The 24,845-nt window shown below is 37.6% G+C and overlaps 1 protein-coding gene and 1 long non-coding RNA gene across 4 annotated transcripts in view; both read right to left on the reverse strand.

Annotated features, from left to right (window-relative positions):
* The window catches only part of beat-Vc (beaten path Vc), a 58,841-nt gene extending 34,857 nt beyond the window's left edge, over window positions 1-23,984 (reverse strand). The window contains exons 1-2 of one of the 3 annotated variants that reach the window (XM_089264513.1): window positions 23,878-23,984; window positions 15,671-16,719 (exon numbers count right to left, since the gene is read on the reverse strand). In XM_089264513.1, coding sequence (XP_089120639.1) covers window positions 15,671-15,761 — 91 coding nt within the window. In that variant the 5' untranslated portion in view covers window positions 15,762-16,719; window positions 23,878-23,984. Of the gene's footprint in view, window positions 1-15,670; window positions 16,776-23,877 lie in introns of those variants that run through there. The other 2 variants (XM_089264525.1, XM_018098026.3) reach the window with 2 other exon arrangements.
* Window positions 10,767-11,461, reverse strand: LOC149092075 (uncharacterized). The gene is made up of 2 exons (XR_016196240.1): window positions 11,204-11,461; window positions 10,767-11,148 (listed from the first exon to the last, which is right to left on the reverse strand). It is a non-coding gene; the product is annotated as an uncharacterized LOC149092075 (long non-coding RNA).
* Window positions 23,985-24,845: the final 861 nt, after the last annotated feature.

A 24,845-nucleotide genomic window follows, 5' to 3' on the forward strand; every position in this document is an offset into this window, starting at 1 on the left:
ACATATGTATTGCCCGGAACAGAAGTACGTTGCCACGCAATGTTTTATGCACTCAAATACCAAGAAACCATAAACGTAAGAGAAGACATAAATAAGTTGGATTTGCCTACGGGTTTTGGGCATGCGGCGGTGGATTTTGATATTGATTAACATGAATTTGCAGAGTAAGTAAGTAAGAGTAAGTACTCTATATCGAGTCAAGAATACCAAATTTAATTCAATTGAATAATGAATGTCCCGTATCATAACATCAATGCATGCAGTAGATGTTCATATACTTATGATAGACTTAAAATTACCTATTGTAATTATATTTTTAGTTTTATAGCATCATCAGTAGATATTCATATAACTATGACAGAGTCGAGATTATTATGGTATTAACTATGCATTCATTGTGGACTTTCTTTTGGCGTAGTTCAATGTCTGTGTTGTTGCTCGTCTTGTTATTCAATTTAGATATATGATATAGAAAATGTATACTTGAGTGTGTGCTTGACTAATAATGTGCTGCAAGCGTGGCAGACCAGGAAATATTATCAAATAATATATCTACTATCGAAATCTAAAGCTCCATTACATAAAGTGCTAAAAATTTCCACTTGGAGTAAATGCTCGTAATAATATTTTAGGTAAGTCGATTTTTTTTTCTTTTTTTTTTGCTTGCATAACAAGCACAATACACACTTACATGTATATTCCTTTTTTCTGCTATAGAAAAATATGTGATCCTGGCTTTTAATTATCAAAATATATTGAATTGATATATCTACTCATATGATGGCCAATTGTTTCATAATTTTCAATTACTGGCTATTTATGTATGTCATAAATCTTATATACATTAATCTATATTTTTGAAGTATTTATTACAAGTTTTTTCTTTAACCTGATTCAAGCTTATTTGCAAACTCTTCAAAGATTTTAAGTAAAAAAATAAATAAATAAAATAAAAATTAAATATTCATGAAATCCGAGTGTATTTTTTTAATATTATTTTTTGTTATCCGAGTGTATTTATATTTATATAAAATATTTATATATTATATTATTTATTATTAAATTTTTTATATATCATTTCAATATGATTTTATTTATTTTTTATTAAATAATTATAAATATTTATATTATTATTTATATTTAATATGCATTAATTAGTTGCTTAATATTCCCATTTATTTTCTATCCTATTTTGCCCGCTCTTACTTCTTTGTATCTACATGTTATAACCAACGTAGTCTTTCTCAATTATCCCATTGAAATAATCTAAAAATCTTAGGTCTTTGTATAAATTGAACCGCAATTATCAATCGCATATCCTCAGTTATCCCACACGTTTTTGGCATTAGTTTAATTTAGGTGTTGCTCCGCTTTTATTTTTAGCAATTGCCGGCAACAATTTGAGCAATTTGAATGCTCAGCTAATTGTTTATGAATCAATTTGTGGCAGTTGGCTCTTTAAGTTTTGGGGTTAAATATTTTACGGCTCTGGCGGCCATTAACACTCTGGGCCATTGTGCACTTTATGATGGCCCAGACGCTCTCTATCTCTCTCTATGCGCACCCCCTCTCTCGCTCGCCCTCTCTCTCTCTCTCTCTTCACACCATTTTAGCATTTTTTTTCTTTTTGTTTGGCATGCTTCTCCTATGCATTGATGATATTATGAGAATGGCGGCATTAACAGCTGGATTTTTATGAAGCCCGTTCAACTATTTTCAAACGATATTCTTGATATTATTATGATGATTATTATTATGGCGATAACTGTTGTTTTTATGCATAAAGTTGGCTGCCCAAGTGCCATAGCTGAATATAATTATGCTGTACTCCGAAGCGTTGCCAATCAGACGGAATGTGAGTCTCATGTGTTTTGGCTTGGGACAGCAACAGCTGCCGAGGGCATAAATATATATATATATATATATATGTATATGTATTAATGTAAATATATATGTGTATATATGTATGTGTGTGTGTGCTGCCTGTGCTGCGCTGCTGCAAATTAGGCTAAACAAAAATAATTACGAGCGCTGTTTAACTGGGCAACGGGTCGTATGAGTAACAGGTGCTTGTGAATTACTTGTAAGTGGCTCTTGGCCACAAAGTCAGCAATGGAATGCCAACAGCCAGGCGCCACCTTGGCATTGTTGACAGCCATAGTCTGCACACACACACACACACACACTCACACACTTGCAATAGCAAACAGCAAACACCAACAGTTGTTGACTTTTATGCCGGCAAATGTCAGTTGCTAGCCAGCCTCAAGGCACGGCGTTGGCTTCGCAATGCGCAACGCAGACGTGTGCGTGTGTGTGTGTGTGTGTGGGTGGGGATGTGTTTGTGTGAGTGTGAATACAAGTACTGCTGTCACAAAGCTTAACATAATTCAAAGGCCTACAGCGACGCACACTTCCGGCGCACAAAATGCAAAAAAAAGGAGAAGAGAGAGTGACAGAGGAAGAAAGAAAAATGCAGCCACAGCCGGGGAAAGTGCAGCATGCCACACCCACACTCACACAGCGCTGAGTAAAGGGTTTTATTTCTTTATTACGAAAGAAATGTCAACAGCGGAAGTGCTGCATGCAACAGCTCTGTTTGCGGCACGCTACTGTGTGGCAAGAGCGGAAATAATAAAATCGAAAGCAAAGAGCAGATAAATTCTATATATAATGTACACACATACATATATATATTAAAGATAAGTGCATATTAATGAAATAATTAAAAAATAAAAGCATGCCAATCGGGCGTATGCGCAATTTCACATAATTTATGCATTTCTCATTTTAGGCTGACCTCTCAATATTATTTTATTTATTTCATTATGGAAATAATGAGCTTTAAATGTCAGCCCAGATTTATTGCCTACTGTTCAATCCGAATTTATGAGACGCACTTTTTCATTCATCCATTCAGAAAATATTTTAATTAAGTGGACTCATAAAGAATCTTTTGCCGGTTGCTGCTTCAAAAGTGGATGGCAGCTGTGACTGTGTGTGTGTGCTTACTCTTTTCATAATATTAAATATTAAAAAATATGTAATTGAAAGATATTGCGTGTTGGGGCATCACTGATGGGAGAGAGAATATTGAAGAGTCGAAAGAATTGCAGTAGGAAGAGAGTTCGGAATGGTTTTTTTTTTGGAAATATATATAATGTGAGTAAAATTTTAATATAAAATGGAAACTTGGCTTAGGGATGAATATAGATAGAGCATTGTCCATTGCTGCCTAGTTCAATTATAGTCCATTTTTGGGCTTCTGTAAATCTTTTCCTAGCCATTTTGCTGGAGAAGAATATATTCCTTGAGGGAAATTGGTTTCAAGCATAGTCGATTAAGCCAAGATTGCTTATATCGCAACAAATAATTTCAAGCAACTAAATAATGTAGGACTTTTTTAATGATAAATTTCCTTAACAGGATTTGCTGCTGCATGTTATGTTATTAACAGCATTATGTTAATAGCATAGTTCCAGCCCCGGTTCTCCTACTGGCTTTCGGTTTTCGGCTCTTAGAATTTATTTCTGTGCATTATTTCTAGAAAAATCTTTTGAAAAATCATATAAAGCTTATTCTAAAAATTCATATACAATTTCTGTTATCATAAAACATAGTCTCAATAACAAAAGTCAATAGAGTTCCACATAAAAATGTCGAGCTCAAGCGAATCGAATTACTTGGCAAACAGAGCCGAAATTCGTAAGAAATTGACAAAGTTCGTGCTATGGGCCAATGTTTTCTACAGCAGGTATTTATTATTTACAGTTACTAGACAGTTAACATGCCATTTAATTAAAGGGATTTGGGGTAACGAAAAAGGGTCCTCAGGTCTAATTAAATCGAATCGAGGAGTCGGCCGCAAGTGGACCGCATATTAGACCCATGTTAGCCAACTGCCAATTGATTGTCAGCAGTTAAATGAACCGGCAATTACCTGAAGCCGTGTGGTTACAGCATTGCCAATGCGAAAGCGAGGAGCAGCCCGACATGGATGCGACAAGTTGCTGCAGCAGCTGCAGCAGCTACAAAAGCTGATACAAATCGAGCTGGCAGCAATTTGTCGGGTCATTATTCATGGCACATATTGAGGCATTTGGTCGAGCGGCGCGGAGCGGAGGGCAGCTAACTAAATGACCAACAAAAGTGCCAAATCTTTGTTCACACCTACCAAACAGAGCTGGAGCTGGACCAGGATGGGCATGATGATGGGGATAAGTGAAGAGTTGAGGCCAGTCAGGCAGCCAGCACAGGTCCTTCGACAATGGGTCGCATGTGTTTGTGAGCAATTTTTATGGTTTCGAATTGCTGCATCTGGTCGTTCGGTGAACCTTAGAAGTGTTTTTCCTCTACATAAATTTGCTATAAAAACCATTTAAACGGAAACGTTGAAACATTCAAAAGGCAAAGACCCACTGTCGGACATTGCGAAAACTAGTCAGCAGACCAGAGAACCCTAGCCCAGAGACCCAAGCCCCAAACCCCAACCAGCCAGCACCAAGCGCCAAGCTCTAATCTAAACAAGCGAAGAGTGTTATGAACGGGAGTAACCGGCTAGTAGATACTCCTTTGTTGTGATTTTATCAAAACTGTTAATGAAAATTTGTTTAATTTTTGTTACTTTTTATCTCCTTTGTGCATAAAAATATTTATAGTAGATGTTGAATTGCATGGGCAAAAAAGCTTGAATTAAAGTAAAAGCAAAATTGTTGGAAGCCTTTTGAAAATTTAAATTTTATTGGAGCTCCTAGAAGATCAATTGGATTTATTTTTGCCAATTATGTGCTGATAATCATATTTATAATTTTTTGCAAATTCTAGCATTTTTTTTTAACAAGAAGAGAAATTGAACTTTAATTGATTTACATTTTTTCTCATATTAATTGCTTCAAAGTATTTACATATTGAAGTCACTGATGAATGTTGAAAATATTTATGTCTGTATATACGTAGGTATATATTAAATATAATTTTTTTAAAGCATTCGCTAGGCTTAGCTGCTATGTTTATATCAAAAATCTGTTTGGCTATAATAAACAATATTAAAAAAAAAAATTATTAGGAAAATATATAATTAAAATTTATTTTATTTTATAAATTTTTTTAATTATACATATTTTTTTATTTTATTCTTTTATTTTTGTATTATTTTTTTATTTATTTTTTTTCTGTTTTTTTATTTTATTAATTTATGTAATTTTAAATTTATTTAAGTTAATTAAATTTTTTTTTTTTTAATTCTGGAATACATTTAATTTATTATTTAGCAACAATTTAATGCAGATTTCAGAGAAACAAATTTAAATTTTTGTATTTTTTGCAAGTTAGTGTTTTTTTTTTTATATTATTACAATCATTATTATATAAAACAAAAATTTTTTTTAGTATTATTTTTTACATTAAATTATTATAAAGTGGTCTGAACATCAATTTATACTTTAACAACACTTTTAGTATAATTAGTTGAGAGCATAATTCCCTATTTAAAGTGGAATTTCGCAACGAGTTTGAGATGAAGCCCTTCTAAAATATAAAAATATATAGCATACTTTTTAGGGCAAGTATTTTCCCTTCAGCTTAAGGGAAACTGTATATACTATATACACTACTGATTCGATAAACGCACACAGGGTATAAACAGACAAGCACACATTGTCGCACACACATGCAAGCACACACTCACATACACACACACACACACACATACACATATATATGTAGCTGCGCTGTAGTTGTGTCGTTTGACTTGTGGTCGGAGCTGCTGCTGGCCGGTCCGCTGCCCAAATCTAAACTGCTCCAATAAAGCAAATTATCGTTAAAATGCTGCTGCACATAAGAAGATTTACGATTGCTCAGCTCGGTGCTTGGCTCTCGGTTTTTGGCAGCCCCAGAGCCTTGGCCAATGATTCGTTGTATGTACATACGTACGTTCCACTGCGGCTCAGCCCCTCGCTAACACTGCCTGACCATGCCCATCCCAGCTCCTTATTGTCGGCCGCCCGCCCCCCTCTTGCCGCTCTTCGCTCTTCGCTTTGTTTGTTTTGGCGCTGCGCTGGGGCTGGCGCTTGATTTTTGCGTACTTTTCGATTTCGATTTCGATTCCGATTCACTTCTGCTCAAGGATACGTTTGGGAAACCTTTTGCGTTTGCCTTTTTTTTGTGATTTTTTTTTTTTTTTGTGTTAGTTTTTGTTTTTTCTTTTTGGCTACCCCACGTTGCTGGACCCGCATTCGATTTCCCTGGCTAAAGCCAAATGAGCGTATGACCAAAACAAATAGCCCACAAAGTGAGTTGTTCTATGGGTATGCCACATGCATGCTGTTGCTCTCTCTCTCTCTCTCGCTCTCTCTTGTCTGTTGATTTGCAACGCCATGAATGCTTCAACGCTTTGCCCTTCGCCTGGCACAGCTGGTGCACAAATCTCACACAGTTGGTTATTTGACAATTGATGATAGCATCAAGTTGGGTCGCCAAAAATGCTTCACACACACATGCACACACACGCTCCCACACTATCGCACACACACACACAGATAGTAACGCACTTTGACCTATGCTGTGCAAACTAGAGATGGAAACGTGCTCAACACCGCAAATACAAATGTTTGCTTTGCAGCTGATCAACTGCAAGATACCCTGTATATTGTATTCAGCATTATATGCAGTTCTAGAGAGATAGAGTTTGCTAGTTTGATAATATTATAAAGATATCAGTCAAAGTTCACCTGCTCTTCGTTTTCTTGTCCTCTCAGCTAATCTACCCCGCTTTCCCTTACATATTTCTCTGACCCTTTGGCATTAGTTGAAACCATTTGGTTTTTGTCACGTTTTGTTAATTAGTTTTTTCTGCATCTACGTGTGATTCCCTCTGCCTTTAATAATGGAAAAATTTTTGCGCTTAAAGCTCAGCTCAGATGCTGAACGGAATATTGCCTGCACAATGCTCCCATATATGCTTAATGCAGCTGCATTTCATCAAGCCAACGCTTGCTGCTTTATACATTCGATATTCACTATGTATATATATATGCATAAAATATCGCATCTGCTTGGGCGCTGGCTAAGCGGATTACCATAATGTGGCCATCTCTAATGGAGCCTCGTCGATTCTGTGTCGCTCGCATTAACTTTTGTCATTCGGTTTTATTTATTTGGGCTTGGGCGAGGACTTAAAAGCTTTCGTGGCATTTCATTCTTAATTTCAAGCCGCATTTGATTGCACTTTAATTCTGTTGTTGTTGTTGCTGCTGTTGTTGTTGTATTTTTTTTTTTCTATATTTTGTTATTTTCCATTTGCTCTCGGTGAATTATTAATGAGCGGCTGCAAACGTCCGCTCCTCCGCTTCCGCCTAGGCCCGCCCGGGCGGGGCTCAGCTGCGCGCTATCTGGCTGGTCATTTGGCCCCCACGAACATTTCCGCTTCCGATCAGCGCTAATGAACATTTAGTTGACGATTGTCCGAGTCGCTGCCCTCGGCTCGCAGCAGCATTTGTTGTCGCCGTCCGCTTCTTATCAATGTTAATGCATACGCTTTCTTTTGCTCTCTTTTATCGCCGTTTCCTGTCATTACTCCAGGCGGCCTCGCATTACATTGTCCTGGACGCAGCTGAGATTACAGCGAGGCTTTAAACTCGACTCGACTCGACTCGCTTTCGCTGGCAATTATTTATTTAAAATGGAATTCGTTGGGAGCGAGGCGCCTAATTGTTTGAGTTGGCATCGAAAACTATGCCCCGGTGCCGGAACTTTGACAACTCGTTGACCGTAAATTTTCAAGTTTCTCATTAGGCGGGGCCCCCACTGCCCCAGTGCTCATCCAGCCCCATTCAGTCCCAGAAGGGAATGCGGCCGGTTTCTAATCAACTTGGACCGCAGTTTGTCGCGCGACACAAAAGTTTTTTCTCTCTCTCTCTCTCTCTCTCTCTCTCTCTCTCTCTGCCTGCCTTGGCCAGGCCTAAATGGAAGCGTTTTCGCAGCGATTTCATTTCATTTAGGCATTCGCTCGGCCACTTCAGCCCGCCCCGACCTCATTCATTATGCGCCGTTCAGATTTGTAATTTACACCTTGGCCAACAAGCAGGTGAACAACGTGGCCCAATTAAACTCTAACGAATTCCGTTACGTTTTTGACTCAAATGAATAGCAAGTGATACTGAGGGCTGGCAACATCGTTAGTTTTTAATTGTAATTGAATAAAATGAAGAACTTGTTCTGCTACTATTTGCCTTAATCGGTTTAAAATTTAGTTTTAGCTAAAACTCGCTCAGTCAGCTGTGAATGCTTTAAGTAGAATGCCATAAGAGCTTGCTGCGGTAACATTTTGACAATGCCATAAGGGCGCCGCCCGCTGGCCCCACCCCAACTCGGCTCCCTCTCTCTCTTTCCGTCCTCTAGCTGACTTTCTAGCTGGCTAAACTGGAAAATGGCTGGCAGCAATTATGGCCCGGGCGCAGTTTCCTGCAACGACTGCAGCTGTAAAATGTTTATGAAGCTTTTATGGTGCTTCAGGGGCGAGCGCTGGGCGAGGGGTGGGCGAGGTGTATGGCCTCCCGCCCGGCAAGGAATTAACAATATAAATTATATAAAAGGCGGCGGCTGTGCAAGAACTGAGTGCTAAATGGCTTATTACAACGAATATTTTCATTTATAATTGTGCTTTGTGTGTTGTTTACCGTTTCAACTTGCGTCATTGTGTGAAAGAGAGAGAGAGTGAGAGAGAGAGAGAGAGAGAGAGAGGGAGAGGCAGAGATATTGCGCACTTTGCTCTAAGCAAAAGGTTCGACTGTCTAGGCTGTTGATTTGACTGTTCGTGATGCTCCTGTGGCTGGCTCAAATAGTTATATTCATCATACGCCGCGTGTGCCCCCCACACACACACACATTAATATTTTAAAAAGGCATTTTTGGTTGGCGCTCCGCTGTTCGTTTTAGGCATTTTGTTGGTTTTGGGCTCATTTTTCACTTTTGCATAATCTTTAATTTAAACAAATGCCCAGAGCCAAAAATAAATCCACAGATGACGCAAAGGACTCGACTGAGAGCCCAAACGAAAATCTACGCCGAGTCGAGAACTGAACTAAAAATGAAACGTGCCGTGCGAGCAAATCAGCTTAAAAATAATCAAAAAACCAACAATATATAGATATGGAGAGAGAGAGAGAGAGAGGGGGAGAGAAAGAGAGTGCAAAAAAATGTTGGCTCTAACATATATAAAATAAAGTAAAATGCCGGAAATAATAGCTGAGCAATGCAGGAGCCCAAACAAGAGCTGTCATAGATAAAAATAGAGTTTGCTATGATTTGCAATGCCCTGCAGCAGAGGTAGTTCGGAATTGAAGTGCGGTTTGCCAACAGTTTTGTGGGAATTATTAGGGAAGTCAACTATCGTTAGATAAGTATAAGTATAAGGCAAAGAGATAGTTGAGCTGGATATCGATGGAAGCGAAGAAGATCGATTCGAAAAGGCAAAGCGAAGACGAGAGCAGCCGATTTGTTTTGATAATTTAAGAAAGATTAATTAAAATTAAACATATATATTGATAGACATATGTTTAATATAATTATTGATGGCTAGCTATGTTATTAACTTATAAAATTATAAAAATGTACAAATCGTATATATGATAATATATCAATAAATAATTGTCTATTTTCAATAATTTGTTGAACATTTATTAAATTTTTTTTTCTATATTTTAAACGTACATAAGTGCTTAATTTTTTTTCTATATAATTATTTTTATAACTATAAATTTCCAAAAATTAATTAAAATAAATAAAAAATTTTATTATACTTTCTTTTTAATTTTATTTATTTATTTTGTAAAGTATACAAATATTCTATCTTTTCTTTTGATTTAAGGTAAAATACAATTTTTAAATTTTTTATATTTGAATAAACAAATTTTTAAAAATTTTTAAAATAAACTTAATACAGTATTTATTTTTATTTTTTTATTTTAAATATTATATAATACTTTTTGTATTTTTTTTTGTGTGAATTATTGTTCTCTAGGTCGCAAAACACCAATAATTAGTATTAAAAATATTGGATAAACAAACGTTTAAAATTGAAAAAGATAAACATACTTTATAAATAACAATAATTATAAAATTAATAGTAAACTGAATGCCTTTAGTTAGTTTTAGTCAGCTCAGCTTTTACATTTGCTGTCACAGTTTGAGTGTATTTGTTATTCGTTGGCAATTTATGTGTAGCGCTTCGCTCTGCTTCTTTGTTGCCCTATTTGGCCATTGGAGTTTTCTAAATGCCAGCAAAGCCGTTGCGACTTGGACACGGATGCCAGGTTGGCAAACCAGCGGCCACGACTTTGTAAAGGGATTTCTCTAGTTGTTGTTGTTGCTGCTGTTGCTGCTGCTGCAGTGTGGCATGCCACTGCAGACGCCATAACTGTATCTGTGTGTGTGTGTGTGTGTGTGTGTGTGTATGGGTGGGTGGGCGTAGTGACTGCGACACTCAAGGACATATCTGAAATACGCGTGACCAGGATATTTGCGGCACGCGCTCAAAATGTCAGCTAGACTTGCTTTAAGGCGATAACAATTTCGGCTCTATGGCAAATACGCTTTAACTGACACAGAGAGGGGCAGAGAGAGAGAGTGAGAGAGAGAGAGAGAGAGGGAGAGAGACTGGCAGTAAATTAAGTGCGTCAATAGAGGCGCCTTGGCAACAGCTCTTGACCTAGACTAAAGCCAACTTGAAGCTGCGCTGGTCCTGCGGCAAAATTGTTTTTGGTTTTTCCTTATTTTTTTTTTTTCAGCTGCGGCTTTTGACTTTAGGCGTAACATTATGCCATGTGCCGCGCACATTTCTTTTTTATTTATATCATATTTTTGCAGTGTATTTTTTTGTTTTGTTTTTTAGAAATTTATTTATCAACGCTTTTTGTATTTCCGCTGCTGCTGCTGCTGCCGCTGCTGCTGCTGTTTGTTCCGCGGGCCGTTTGTTTTTGTTAAATTTCATATACTTCCTCATTTTTAATTTATGACAATGGCCTGGCTATTGTTGTCGGCCAGCCACGCCCACATCGCGCACACAGTGTTATTGTAACTGATGCTCTTATAAATGGCCGCAGCGCCAGCCTCCTGCCGGCCGCCTCCTGCCTGCCGCCTCCTGCCTGCCGCCTCCTGCCTGCCGCCTCCTGCCTGCCGCCTCCTGCCTGCCGCCTCCTTCGTGGACTCACCGACAACAATTCGTTTGGCGCTTTTATCGCAGCGGTGCGACAGACAGCTCCGGTCAGAGGCGGCGTTTTGGGGTGCGGGGCGTGGCTGGGTGAGGTCACTGTGCCTGCCCGCCTCACAGTGGCTGCCCGACTGCCAGGAACGTGTACACTTTGTATATCCTGTGGCCGCCATTGTCCTTGACTGTTTCATTATGACAGCTGTGCGCTGCTGGCGCTGTCTGCATACCAGTTCCTCTGCCACTTCCCCTTCCCCCTTCCCCCTGCCACTCTCCACTTCCCTTGCCATTGCTGTGGCCCGTTACCCCATTCCATTTTCGTTGATTTTGGTTTTGTTTAGTGGCGCATTTATGCTATTTAAGTGTCATGTATTCCCCTCTCTCTCTCACACACACACACACACACATACATTCTCTCGCTCACTTATTGTTACTCTGTGGTGACTAAAACAAAAGCCAAGTGTTGGCATTATTATTATTATTATTATTATCAACGCGCTTCCTTTTCCGCAGCCAGAGAACAAAAGCAACGCGACAAGATAAAATGCTGCCATTCATGCTCTTGAGTGATTTTAACTGAATTTCATTGGATTATTTTCCTGCATTCCCTATCTATTATCTACCTCTCTCTCCCTCTCCCTGTATCTCTTTATATATATATTTGTACATCTCTTGGCTTCGTGCACAAACTTTAATTCGCTTTGTTCTTGGCTTGCAAGGATTCGTCTGGAAGGGGAAGAATCGATTGAGTGCCTGCAAGCTGATGTCAATCAATCCACACAATTGACAGTAATTAAGTTGCTTTGTCAGTACAGTACATTACAGTACTCATTGCATTTGCCGAACAATAATCTACAGTCATCTCCATGGCAAACACAATTTGAGCTTTGCATGCACAACTTGACTCGATTACAACTCAAGTGTTGCTCTCGGTTACTCCAGCTGGAGTCGAAATCTCAAATGATGTAGATTTGACGGGTTTTATAAAGTGATGTAAAGAAGATGTACAGTAAATATTGCATATAAAAAATGCTTATTATATGTTAAATAGAACTTGATATGGGATGCCTTAAATTGCATTTAAAATATGGATTTAAGCCTACTTTTAATTTCAATATATATATATATTTTTAAATGTTGCACAGAAGTATTTAGTTTAATGTATGCACATTTTTATATTATTAATTTTGTTTTTTTTCTTATTTTTATTTTTATTTAGTTTTATTTATAATTTTATAATTAATAATTATTTTTTCTCATAGATCAGTTTGGTAGCATAAATTGAAGGAATGTTAGCTCTATCTAGATATAAATAATTTTATTTGAGTTTGCAATTTCCTGATCTCTGTATCTTGACACCTATAGGTCCAAATATCCAAATAATCTAATCTTTTCATTAGCTCCTCTTAGTACTATATAGTAGTTACAGTCACACGATATGCATTTAAGATTTGTTGAAAAATTCATTTAATTTATTATTATTAATATGAACTAACATTTAACCTGTCGACTCAATATTAAAAGTCTAGCTGACATTTCACTCTCTGTATACTTTCACTCTCTATAGAAACTTCCACCGACTCTTGCTAGCATTGCATTGCTCAACATTTACAATAAGATTCTCTTAAGGCATAAATCGATATTTCAATGCCTCGAATTCATATAAGATATAAGGAGTTGAATGAGCCTCTTGGGTAGAGCTGCTTTTCAGTTGGGCTATATTTGTATAGCTTAATTAGTTAAGCAATTGTTAAAAGGATTTTTATTTATTTCATTTCGAATTAAATGTATTAGAAATACAAAGAAAAGTTAGAGAATATTGTATAAAACAATGCATCAGCGAATGTATTTATATTAATTCTTAGTCAATTGAATTGCTTCAGCATGAGTAATGCAAATCGCCGTCTTAATCAATTATCACTTAAGCCAGATCAGCTGAGAGCAAGAGACGGCCATAAGGCTGAGTTATGTATTTACTTAATTGAATTGAGAATTCATTCTCATTGGCTGCGCGCTGCGCGCTGCGCTCTGCTGACGCGGCGCAATCTACGCTGATAAATGGCGCAGCTTTGGCAATATATCTCTGCACATTTGGTGCGTTATTAAACGAGGCATCAATGCAGATTTATGTTTATGATATTGCGGCAGCGGCAGTGGCAGCGCCTCGAGACGTGCGCGGCGCAGCATCTTCGATTGCCCATATAAATATGCAATTATTTTGCATTTGCCGGCGGCAGCTCGCGCTTTTATTTGCTCGGCGGTCATACGCCATGTTGGCCCTGTTTATGACACTCGCGACTTTTGGGCGACAGCAGAAAGCAAATTGACTTTTACACACACACACGCACACACATTGGCATTGGGGGTTGTTGCGGGTGCAAGCGCATTTATTTGCTGATATATTTATATTTATATTTATGCGCGTAATTTGCATTTGACATATATTTGTATATAGAAATCTATTTATTTTTTCTCGTTGTTTATGCTTTCGCTCGCACAGCGAGCATAAATATATATCAAATTACTGTGCCATTCGAGCGCAGCAGAGACATATGTGCAAAGCCCCAAAGTACTGGGGACCCCCCCCCCCCCCCCCCCCCCCCCCCCTCCCCACAACAATAATAAAACCCAAGGAATTGATTGAAGCAAATGCATTTGTTTTCTAAATGACGATGAAAATAAAATTGCAGAAGCATTGCACTGCGAGCAGATCTGATGGCATATCTTTCAACTAGCTGCGTCAGGTCTGATTTATAGTGCTCCTCGAATTATCTGAATCAATGAGATTTGCGCTTGGGTTTATGTTGGAGTTATTTATTGGTTTGCATATTTGATTTTAGAGCATTTCTCATCTCTCAACTAATCGAGGCAATCAAAATGAATAAATTGACAACAATTAATTAATTATTATTATATTGATATTAAGTGAAGAAAAACACTTAAGAACAGGTGAATATTTTTAAAAAATAATTGGAAACAAATATTAAGATCAACAGTTTAATTCATTTAAATATTGAGATCACATATATAAAAATGTTTCTATTCAACAGACCCATCTGGCAACCCTATATCTTTAGCTTTTCAGGCTCATGGCGGCCATTAGAGGGATATGATATTCACAAAAAGTATGTCAACAAATCTACTCGAACCAAATAATATTATTTTTATCATCAAACAATTTGAGTTTATATTTAACTTAGATAAGTTGAATATGGGCAACCTTGTGGGGCTGCCAGATGTATCCGTCGATTATGGGCAACTCTGTACTGCTTAATTTCACGACTATATATACGGGGTCTTCCTTTCTCGCCCTTTCTCTCTCTCGCTCTCTCTCTATCTCTTTCTCTCTCAGTCTACTCTCTCTATCTCTCTCTTTTTATGGCTCTTTCTCTCTATCCCTCGCGCGCTCTCTCTCTCTCTCTTTCTCTCTCAGTCTATCTCTCTCTATTTCTCTCTTTTTATGGCTCTTTCTATCTTTCTCTCTCTCTCTCTCTCTCTCTCTCTCTCAGTCTATTTCATTCTCTCTCTCTCTCTCTCTCCATCTTCTTTTGTCCGTAATATAACTCTTTCCTTGAAGCTTCTGCCTTGATATTTCTGTTGTAAATTGAATGTAATATGAATATACGATAGTAATATCTCTTTTTAAGTATATACCTATACATACATATATCATACAATACATATAATAACTTTTTCAATACACATACATATTCATATATATTGTACATACAATAATATCAGCAAATATGATCTGATCTGAAACAATATGACTCCCGTCTGTCATAAGTAGTCGAATGCCAACCCAAAATGAAAATAAAACATATCGAGCCAAATATCGAATGCAAACAATCTCTGTGTATCTGTGTGTCTGTTTGTGTGTGTTGTGTATCCGTGTAGGCTTAAGTATTTATTATGTATTCGGTTTCTGTATGCACTTTGTCTTTAATGTATTACAAATTGAAATGCATTGTGAAATTGTGAGTCATGTTTTCACACACACAGCGAGCATTTATTTGTTTGCTGTTGTAAATGGTGTTGTTGTTGTCGTTGTTGTTGCTGCTGCTGCTGCCTTTTGTGGCAGCGATAAGCTTTTTGCATATAACCATATCGCATTTTATTTGCCCCACTAGCAGCAGCAGCTTCAACATCAACATCAACATCAGCAGCAAGAAAATATTTGTTCATTTAAGATAAATTTATGACTGTTGTCGATGCAAATTGTTGCATTTATTGAATTGTTGCTGCTGCTGCTGTTGCTGCTGCCAAAGCTCGTAAATAGTTGTGCAAATAAATTGTGAGCGTATATAAATCGCGGCTCATATGATAGGTGTGCGCATCACACACACACGCACACACACAGCTGCACATAAAAGCGCGCTTAATCACGTGCATAAATATTTGAAAATGAAATTGAAACCCCGCCTCAGTAGTTCTTTACGCCCCGCCCCCACTTGCCCCATTACTTACCATGCAGCAGGAGGCCGAGTAGTAGCAGCAGAGTCGCCATCAACAGCGACGTCGACGTCGACGCTGGCTGCGTCTCTGGCGGCTGGCTCATTCTCGAATCCTTTCCAATTTCGTGTGTAATCCGCACTAGTTTAACAGCGTCTTTAGCGGCTGCTGTTGCTGCTGGTGTTGGTGCTGGTTGTTGGCGTTGGTGACGTTGTCCTTTGGGCGCATGGAGCGGAAACGCTTTTACATTGCCGCGATAACAAACGGAAATGCGCGCCTGCCACAAAAGGAGGCGCAGGATGCGCAGCAGTTGGCTGCCAGTTTGCCTGCTGCTAAATGCTCCGGTTGCCCAGCGTCGCTTCTCCTTCTCCTTCTCTCTCTCTCTCTCACACTCACTCACTATCTGCCTGCTCTTTTTTTTATTGTTTTTTATGTCGTTTTTTTTATGATTTTCCTCTGTTGGTCTATGCGAGGCGCCTTGTCGTGTCAAGTCGCTGCCGCTGATAATATTTATGCCGTGCTGCTGGCTCTTTAAGCATTCGCCTCACCTCGCCTCGCCTCGCCACGCCCTGCCTCAACTCTATGCTAATTGTATTAAAGGTTTGTCGAATTAAATTTTTGCCAGCTCACTGTCAAAATCCTTGTTCAAGATTTATGGCTGTCTGCTGTCACAGCTGCTGCCGCTGCTGCTGCTGCTGCTCGGAGAATTTATATACGTCGCCTCGACTTACAGACATTGGCAAAGACCTGCCTTAGCATTGGCTTAAAGTTCAGACAGACACGCACGATCTGGCTGCCTCACTGCCTCACTGCCTGGCTGACTGCTTGGGTTAGGGTTTCTTAGCTGGCTGCTGGCAGCGCCGGAAGGCACGAAGCTGATTGTTGCACTTGCGGCCCCCGGGGCGTATACGTCATGCGGCTTGTCGGCATGTTCTATCCACGACAGCGAGGGCCAGCGAGAGACACGGGACACGGGACAGGGGACAGCGGCACAGCGGAACAGAAACAATGTTGAATTTCATCTAATGCACTCACAGATAAGGCGCAAATGCGTCAATCTGAGACTGTGTAGCCGCAGATGTTGGAGATTTCATGCGATGATGTAGAAAAGAGAGATGCGTGGATATATACATATATATGTATGTATGTATATAGATTTTGATGTATATATAAATCAACCTCTTAAATATTTACATATACATACATATAAATCATCGTCTTATATAAATTTACATACATATATATATATATATATACATAACATATATATATTTATATATAAATCATCGACTTGAAACTTAAGGGTTTCCGCTTTACATTTGCTCTCTATATCAGACATTTAATGCCAATTTAGTTCATCATAGTAGAAAAATTTGTAAAGTCAAGCTTCAAGTGTACAAAATTTAATAGATAATCAATAACTTTTTTTTTTTAAATATTCAAGTATTAAAACATAATATTAAAAAGAAAAGAAAATAAAAAAAAAATAAATAAAATAAAAATAATATAAAAATAGAAATAAAAATAAAATAAAATGAAATAATAAAATAAACCTAATTAATTGAATGAAAGGATTTTAATTTAGTTATTGAATTATTTGTAATATTTTAGATGTTATTAATTTAATTTATTAAATTAAGTTAATTAAATTTACTCCTTAAATTATTTAATAAAAAAAAATAGAAATTAATTTAATTTAATTTAAAAAAAATATATATTATTTATGGTATATATTTATTTTTTAAATTAGATTAACCTAATTCAATTATGGAATTATTATTTTAATTTAAATTATTAAATTAAATTAATTTAATATACTTTTTAAATTATTTATTAATATAAATTAATTATGTATAAAAAATGTTTTATTATTTTTATTTATTAATTGAAAAATTATCTTAATTAAATTTTTTCATTGTTTATTGTATAAATAATAATATAAATTAGAATATTTAATTAAATAAAATAAACAACAATTTTAAATAAGATAATATAAATAAGAACATGAACATACAGCAACTGAAATACTTTCAATAAACCCCATTCATGAGTTATTTAGGACATGTTTAAGAGACAGAAATCTGTCAGGCATGGGATTTACGCTCCTCCGTTTGCCCTTCCACACATCAAAAAAGTTTAGAGCCTGGCAGAGGGCAGCGCCTCAATGAAGACTGAATAGTCTCTAAATACTGATGCTCAATGATTGCCGAGCTGCATGCAAATTCATTTCGCTGAATGCCAATTGTGAATGCCAAGGCGAGCGAGTTGGCCAAGCCTGCAAGGCAAAGTTGAAGCGTTTGTCTGGCACGCCGGCCACGCCTACAGCGCGGCCTCGCCTGAGCTGGCAAATGCGGCGCAAATCAAATTGGTCGCCAAATGCTGGCTGGCCTGCGTCAAAAGCCATCCATCAAGGACGACAGCTTTAGGCGGGCGCAACTTGCCATGAAATTGGCTGCGAGCGAGACGGAGACTCGAACGGGGACTGAGACTGGGACTGGGACTGAGTCTGAGACGGAGACTGGGAACCGCCACTCGAGACTTAATAAACTGCACAGACACAAACACACACACACACACACAAAAAGAGCGAACAGCGAGCGGGAGGGAGAGGGGACAGAAATGACAGCAGGATAAACAGCAAAAATGTGCATGTAAATAAATAAATGCTTAACTCTTTCAAAGCCAGCAAAGGAAATAAAAATAAAGAATAAATAAATAAATAAAAGTCAAGGGGCGTGAGTCGCGTGTGGCACATACTTATAGAGAGTATGTGGCCCAGCAGCCCCAGCGGCATTAACATCAATTCATCATCACAGTGCGGCGCAGCAGTGTGCGCACAGCAGTCTGTTTAATTTTTGGCAACAAAAAGTGCGGTACGTCAAGGGGCCACTGGCGAAAAAAAAGGAGTGGCTCGACAGAGTCGACAATATGCGACGCACAGATACCCTAACTAGATAGGGAAAGAGATGAAAGAGAAATTGATAGAGTAGAAATGAAAGCATTAGTTTTATATTAACAGAGTTCAAATGGAAATAGAGTGAGGAAAAAGATGTTAGGCTTATTGAGATATTGACTGAGTCGAAATGGAGCCAGAGTGGGAAACGAAAAACTTTGATTTGAATGGGTAAACTTGACAAAATTCTCTATTCAATTAGAGAAGCATTAATCAACTATCGATCTCTCTGCAGATCTCTATATAAAACTCTTACTTAGTCTGGCTGACAAGGCACAGCGCTCTCGATAGTTGATTATAATGCATAAGCTTTTGAATCGATGTCATTCGAATTTTAGCTCTTCGAGATAATAATTTAAATATATCAAAACTGAACAATTTATAAAAAATTTAAAAACTTATTTAGACAGGCTTGTTAAATAATATATTAAAAACTATCTTCAAAAATGAAGAAAAAATTTACAAAAATATATATGGCTTGTAAGCTCTATTTCATGTAACCCAAGTAGGCTTTTAAAGTCAATTTAAAATTATAAATATTATTTGCCAGTTATTTATAGCTATAGTTTAAAAATTTGCTTATTGTTTTGTACAAGACAGATTGCAAATAAAAAAAAAAAAAATATATATATATATATATATATATATATATATATATATATATATATATATAAAATTGCCAAATGAAACTAGTTTTCGGTTTTCGATAAATGTTGAGCTTCAAAATAAAATAAACTAAATAATTGATAATTAAAGTAAATGTTAAGCTTAGTTTCTTATACTGCAGATATTTGGAGTATGCGAACTAGCTTCTAAACCGATATCAAAATTGAGCTGAATTTCATCTAAAAGACTTTCCATACCATCTTCTACCAATTTTTGTTTATAAATCAATGCAAATAAAAACTCTGCAAATTTTAATAAATAATGATGCTTATGTTTGATTGATGAAGACAGAACCTAAATTTTCCTGAAACACTTAAGAAAATTCCATCTATTCCATTTGCTGCAAATAAACTTATACGAATTTCTGTGCAGACTAGTAAAGAAAATCTTATAAAATATAAATAATATAATTAAGTATAATTAATTTCTGCTAAACTCAAATATTTATAAAAAAAAAATAATGTTAAAATTATAAATGAATCTGTTGGCTCAACTCATATATCGACAGCTCTCTATCTCTCTCTCTCGTGAGTACAGGGTATCCTATACTGAGTCTATATAATAGAGGAACTGTTCTCTGCGCTTCTCTTGCTGCTGCTGCTGATGTATACGTGCTGTACATCAAGTCAACCAGTTGGGCTTAAATCTAGACGCCGCCTCGCAAATGCAGCCAAAAGCAGGCAGTGGCAGTGGTTCGCGTTGCCAACATGACCACAGTCCATGTTGTTGTTGTTGGTGTTGCTATTGTTGTTGTTGTCGATGCGGGCTGCTCATATGCACAGGCTTTAAATACAGCTTGACTGTTTATTTTTTGTCTGCTATTATATGTGAGTGTGTGTTTGTGTATGTTTGTTGTTGTTGTTTAGCCCCTGGCCATGTTGTTGTTGTTGCTGCTGCGGCTGCGGCTGGCGTTTTCTAAACAAGCGGGTAAAACACCATGAGTCAAATAAATTACCCCAGCATTGTTGTTGGCAAATTTTTGATGGTTTAATTTTGTGGAAAATAAGTTGAGCCGCTGCGTGGCTGCTGTTGCTGTGGCCATACAGATACACACACAGAACACACACACAGAACACACACACATGAGCACATAAGTCATATGGCGTTTCTTTTTTGGTGGGGCCGCACAACGCTGCGTATACGCAATAAAATAAACGCGCCGCAGTTACAATTTTGCGCGCTGTTCGCTGTTCGAGGCGGCGCACATTTTATGCCGCATTGCCAGTTTTATTTATTTATTTATTTTTATTTGCCCAGCGCCCTTTTATTCATGCATTTATAAATTATTGTTGCTGTCCCCCTCCCCCCTCCTGCTGTTGCCTAAGCATGTGCTTGTGTATTTGTGTTTGTATGCGTGTGTATGTCACTTGAAGTGCTTTGCATTTTCAATTTGCAAGCTCACCTCCTTGTGCTAAAAACAAAGAGCGAGAGAGAGAGAGAGAGAGAGAGTGTGAGAGAGAGAGCACAGCATTGCATATTTGTATTAAAAATTTATGATCTAATGAGCTCTACTCCTCTCTCTCTCTCTCTCTCTCTCTCTCGCTCGCACACAGTCAACGTTGGTAAAGTGCCTGTCAAATAAATTAACCAGTTGTTTGGCAATTTGCCTGCTTTAAATTTCAATCTGCTGTAAGTCAAGTCGAGCACTTCATTTTGAGCTGCCTGCCCTTGTGATATGCTTATGTGGAGTGCTGCACTCGAGTTGTCATTACCCTCCATTAAAGTCGACTTCAAATGAAAGCAACTTCCGTTACACGTCTCCCCTCTCACCCCCCCTCCTCCGCACCCAGCAGCTACTTTCAGCTGGAGTTCATTGTGCTGCTGCTATTTTGGGCGCTGTCAGTTTTTCTTTCCTATTACAGTCTATCAATAATGCTTTGGCTTTAAACAAATATATATATACGTATATATATATGCTAACTCATCATTCAGCCACATCATCATCATCATCATCATCGACATAATCGACATGATGATCACGCGCAACCATCAGCTTGATGCTACCCCTGTGACATTGTCAAAAGGGTTTAAGTGCCAGCTCTTGAGCAGCGAACAACCAGCTACGAGTAACAGCAGCAGGAGCAGCAGGAGAAGTAGTCGCAGCGGCAGCAGGAGCAGCAGCAGCTGACAGTCATCCCCTTATTGCTAGACAAATATTCAAGGCAAAAGGTTTGCTTTGAGCGCTCTGGAAACGTGACGAGCAACTTGTACGCTCCACTCTATAATCTTTAAGCAACGATATGCCTAGCTTTAAGCTGGCTGCTTCAATTCATTGTGCACAAATATTCCCTTGATCTGGGCAGGCATTGGAAATTAGCTGGCAGGTGAAAGCTGAGAGGGAAAATAGCTAAATAATGAATATTGTGTAGTGAACATCTGTGAATGCTCTAATGAGCATGAATCAATATCTCCTGTTTGCATTTTTATACCTAAAAAATACTCTTAAAATTAATATATAATTTTAAATACTTTTTGCCTCATAAATTTCACGAATTTTTCAATCATATGGAATCTTATTTTATTGATCGTCACTGTAGTAATACTATTAAATAAATATGTACAAAAATATTGATAGTAATTGTATAAATATAAATATAAGTAAAACTATATAAAATACTGAAAAATAAAAATAAAATTAACAAAAATGTTGTATAGAAAATAAATAAATAAATAAATGATAATAAATAAAAATAAAAATAAATATATATATAACTATAATTATATATAAAAAATATAGTAAAAATTATATCTATATAATTATATATACATATATTGATATAGATGATGATAGAGTTAATACTTATTGATAATTCCAATGATCTAAGATCTTCAAGTTAATATTGTAATAAAAGAATTAAGACAAATTTGAAGATAATTGGAAAATAGTCAGGACTACGTTAATTTTGTCCATACTAATGGCTGTTATCTTTGTCAATAATGTTAATTGTAATACTACTAAAATTCATAACATTTCCCTTAAACGTGAATTTTTACAAATTTTTATGAAAAAAATAATAGTAAATAATGTTATACATAATTAAAATTTTATTATTGATAAATTGCTTATACTAATAGTCAATTGTTATACAGAATTTAAATTTATTTATTTATGCAAAGTTGATTTTTAATTAAAGTTAAAATTAATTTTACTTTTGATTTAAAATGATTTTATTTTATTATGTGTAATGAAATTAATTTTTTTTGTACGAAATTATAAATTTATGAAAATTACAAAATGTTTTTTTTTTTTTTTAAGTAAACCCTTTATTAAGAAATGGAAAACTGCTAAATTCATTTTGTTTGACAAATTAATATCTAAAATACACTGTGTTAAGTATTAAAATAAATAAAAGAATTTTGTAGAGTAGAAATTAATCTATAATAATAATTAATTGATATAATAATTGCGAAAGATTCACATATAATATTAGCCAAGTACGAAATAATAAATTTATATATTAGAGTAATTATCAGAGCGGCCATCAATGATTATGATATTGCTAAAAATGTTTAAGGAAACATGATTTCTTAAATAATTAAATATATAATGAATGAAAGACCTACAAAATCAAATTTCACTAAAAATTACAATAACATCACTCATAAAAATAATAAAAAATAAAGTCAACCCTTATCGAAACACAATCACATCTCTATTAGCCACGTCTTGCTATTGATTCGTCGGCATCTCTGATTAGTTTCTGCTGCTCGAGCATGAGACTCTGTTTTCAGAGCAATTCTGTCGCATTGGGCCTCTCGATGGGGCTGTAACAGGCGCGACCAATTCACTTCACACTTAATTATGCTGGCCTTTGTCAGTGCTTTTGGCGACGAGGCGTTACGTGCCACGCCCACTCTCAACACCTTCAGCCTTCAGTCCTGAGTAGCCGTAGCGATTGGGGAGGCGTTGCAGACACGGCCTCAAATCGCCAAACAATAAACAATTAATTACGGTGCAAAGTCGATGCCTTCGACACATAAAGGGTCTAATTAAAAAGTTGTAAATGCTTGCGGAAATCAAGCAACAAAAATTTAACAACAACAACAACAACAGCAGAGGTAGAGGCAGAGGCAGCGGCAGCGGCAGAGGCAGAGGCAGCTTTTTAATGCGGCTGCTGCAGAAAGGATTTTGTGGCACGGGCATGGCAAAAGTCGTAAAGGATAAAAAAAAAAAAAATAACAACAAGAAAAAACACGCAATTCACCTTCGTCATTGTCATGTTAATTAATTTGGTAGCACTCGAGCAGTCAAGTTGGCAATTTCGGCTGCTCAACCTTTGACCTCTTGCCAATGCCAGCCGAAAATGTCAAAAACATGCGTAGCAACAATAACAAAGACGCCCAGCCCTTCGCACTTGTTAGGGCCTTTCAATGGCCATCAATTTTTAATGGCCATCTTTGCCGGCCCGTGTATTGGCCAAAGGTTTAGCCAGCGCCTTGTCCACGCTCACGTTCGTGTCCATGTGCAGCCACAGTTCAATGCCTTCGACATGGTTCATTGGGCTAGGCACCTGGCAAGGATTAACACTAGACAGCCAGCATGACAGACAGCCAGACAGCCAGACAGACAGACTGAGAGACAAACACTCCAAGTCGCACTCACTTCACGTGACTCGGGCTTTACGTCTTTTTCGTTAGCGCAAAGCGTTACGTCTTTTCGTCTTTTCGTTAGCGACGTGTGTGGCACGCGTTGACCTCTGCACGCACAGAAGGCTTTTCGAGACTGATGCTGGGCCAATCGCTCGGCGCGCACAGCGTGTAGCCAAAGCGACGTCGACGTCGGCAGCGGCAGCAGCAGTGGCGGCGTCGCTGTCGCTAACGACAGAGCTAACTTGTTTCTCGCCTCAGTCATCGTCGGTTGCTTTTAGGAATGATTCCCTGTTGTTGTTGTTGTTGTTGTCGACATCTCTTCGTTCAAGTCATGAGACGAAGACACCGCAATTGCTGCTGCCGCTACTCCTGCTGCTCCTGCCGCTGCTGCTGCTGCTGTTGTCTTTTGGCCGTGCCGTCAGCCAGGACATTAGCGGCAGCGCTCAGCGTAACATATTGTCGTATCAAGGACGAAGTTCAACACTTCGTCACCTGCCTCAACAATGTTCAACGTTCGGTTTTACATTTGTCGCGCCTCTGCCACTCCCACACGCCCTTCCACTCAGCCACTCTGCCATTGCATTTGTTCTCTTTTGCCGCTCTGTCGCCACTCTCTTAAGCGACGCTCCTGTTACTGGGTCAGTTGCTGTTGAAGAAATGTTAAATAACAGTCTAGTAAATTATCAGAAATTCTTTTAAAAATGCATTTATTTTAAGTTTTCGTTTCGCTTCACATTTTGCTCGCCCCACAGCGCTTAACATTATTGCAGACTGTTAGGCTAACAGCGCTGCTAAAAAGTCTCCACTCTGCCAACGCGCTGCTACGCTCGCTGTTAGCCTTAACATTGCATGTCGCTGCTAAAGCAGCTTCGTTAGCGGTTTTGCTCCACGCTCAAGTGTTTTGCCTCAGACAGAATTTCAGACATTCGGCAATTACATTGGCTCAGACAATGGGCATGAAAATCTTTCGTTTTAACATTA

The sequence above is a fragment of the Drosophila navojoa genome, chromosome 2, assembly GCF_054131105.1.
Source record: "Drosophila navojoa isolate 15081-1374.11 chromosome 2, UAZ_NAV_1.0, whole genome shotgun sequence".
NCBI classification, from domain to species: Eukaryota; Metazoa; Arthropoda; class Insecta; order Diptera; family Drosophilidae; genus Drosophila; species Drosophila navojoa.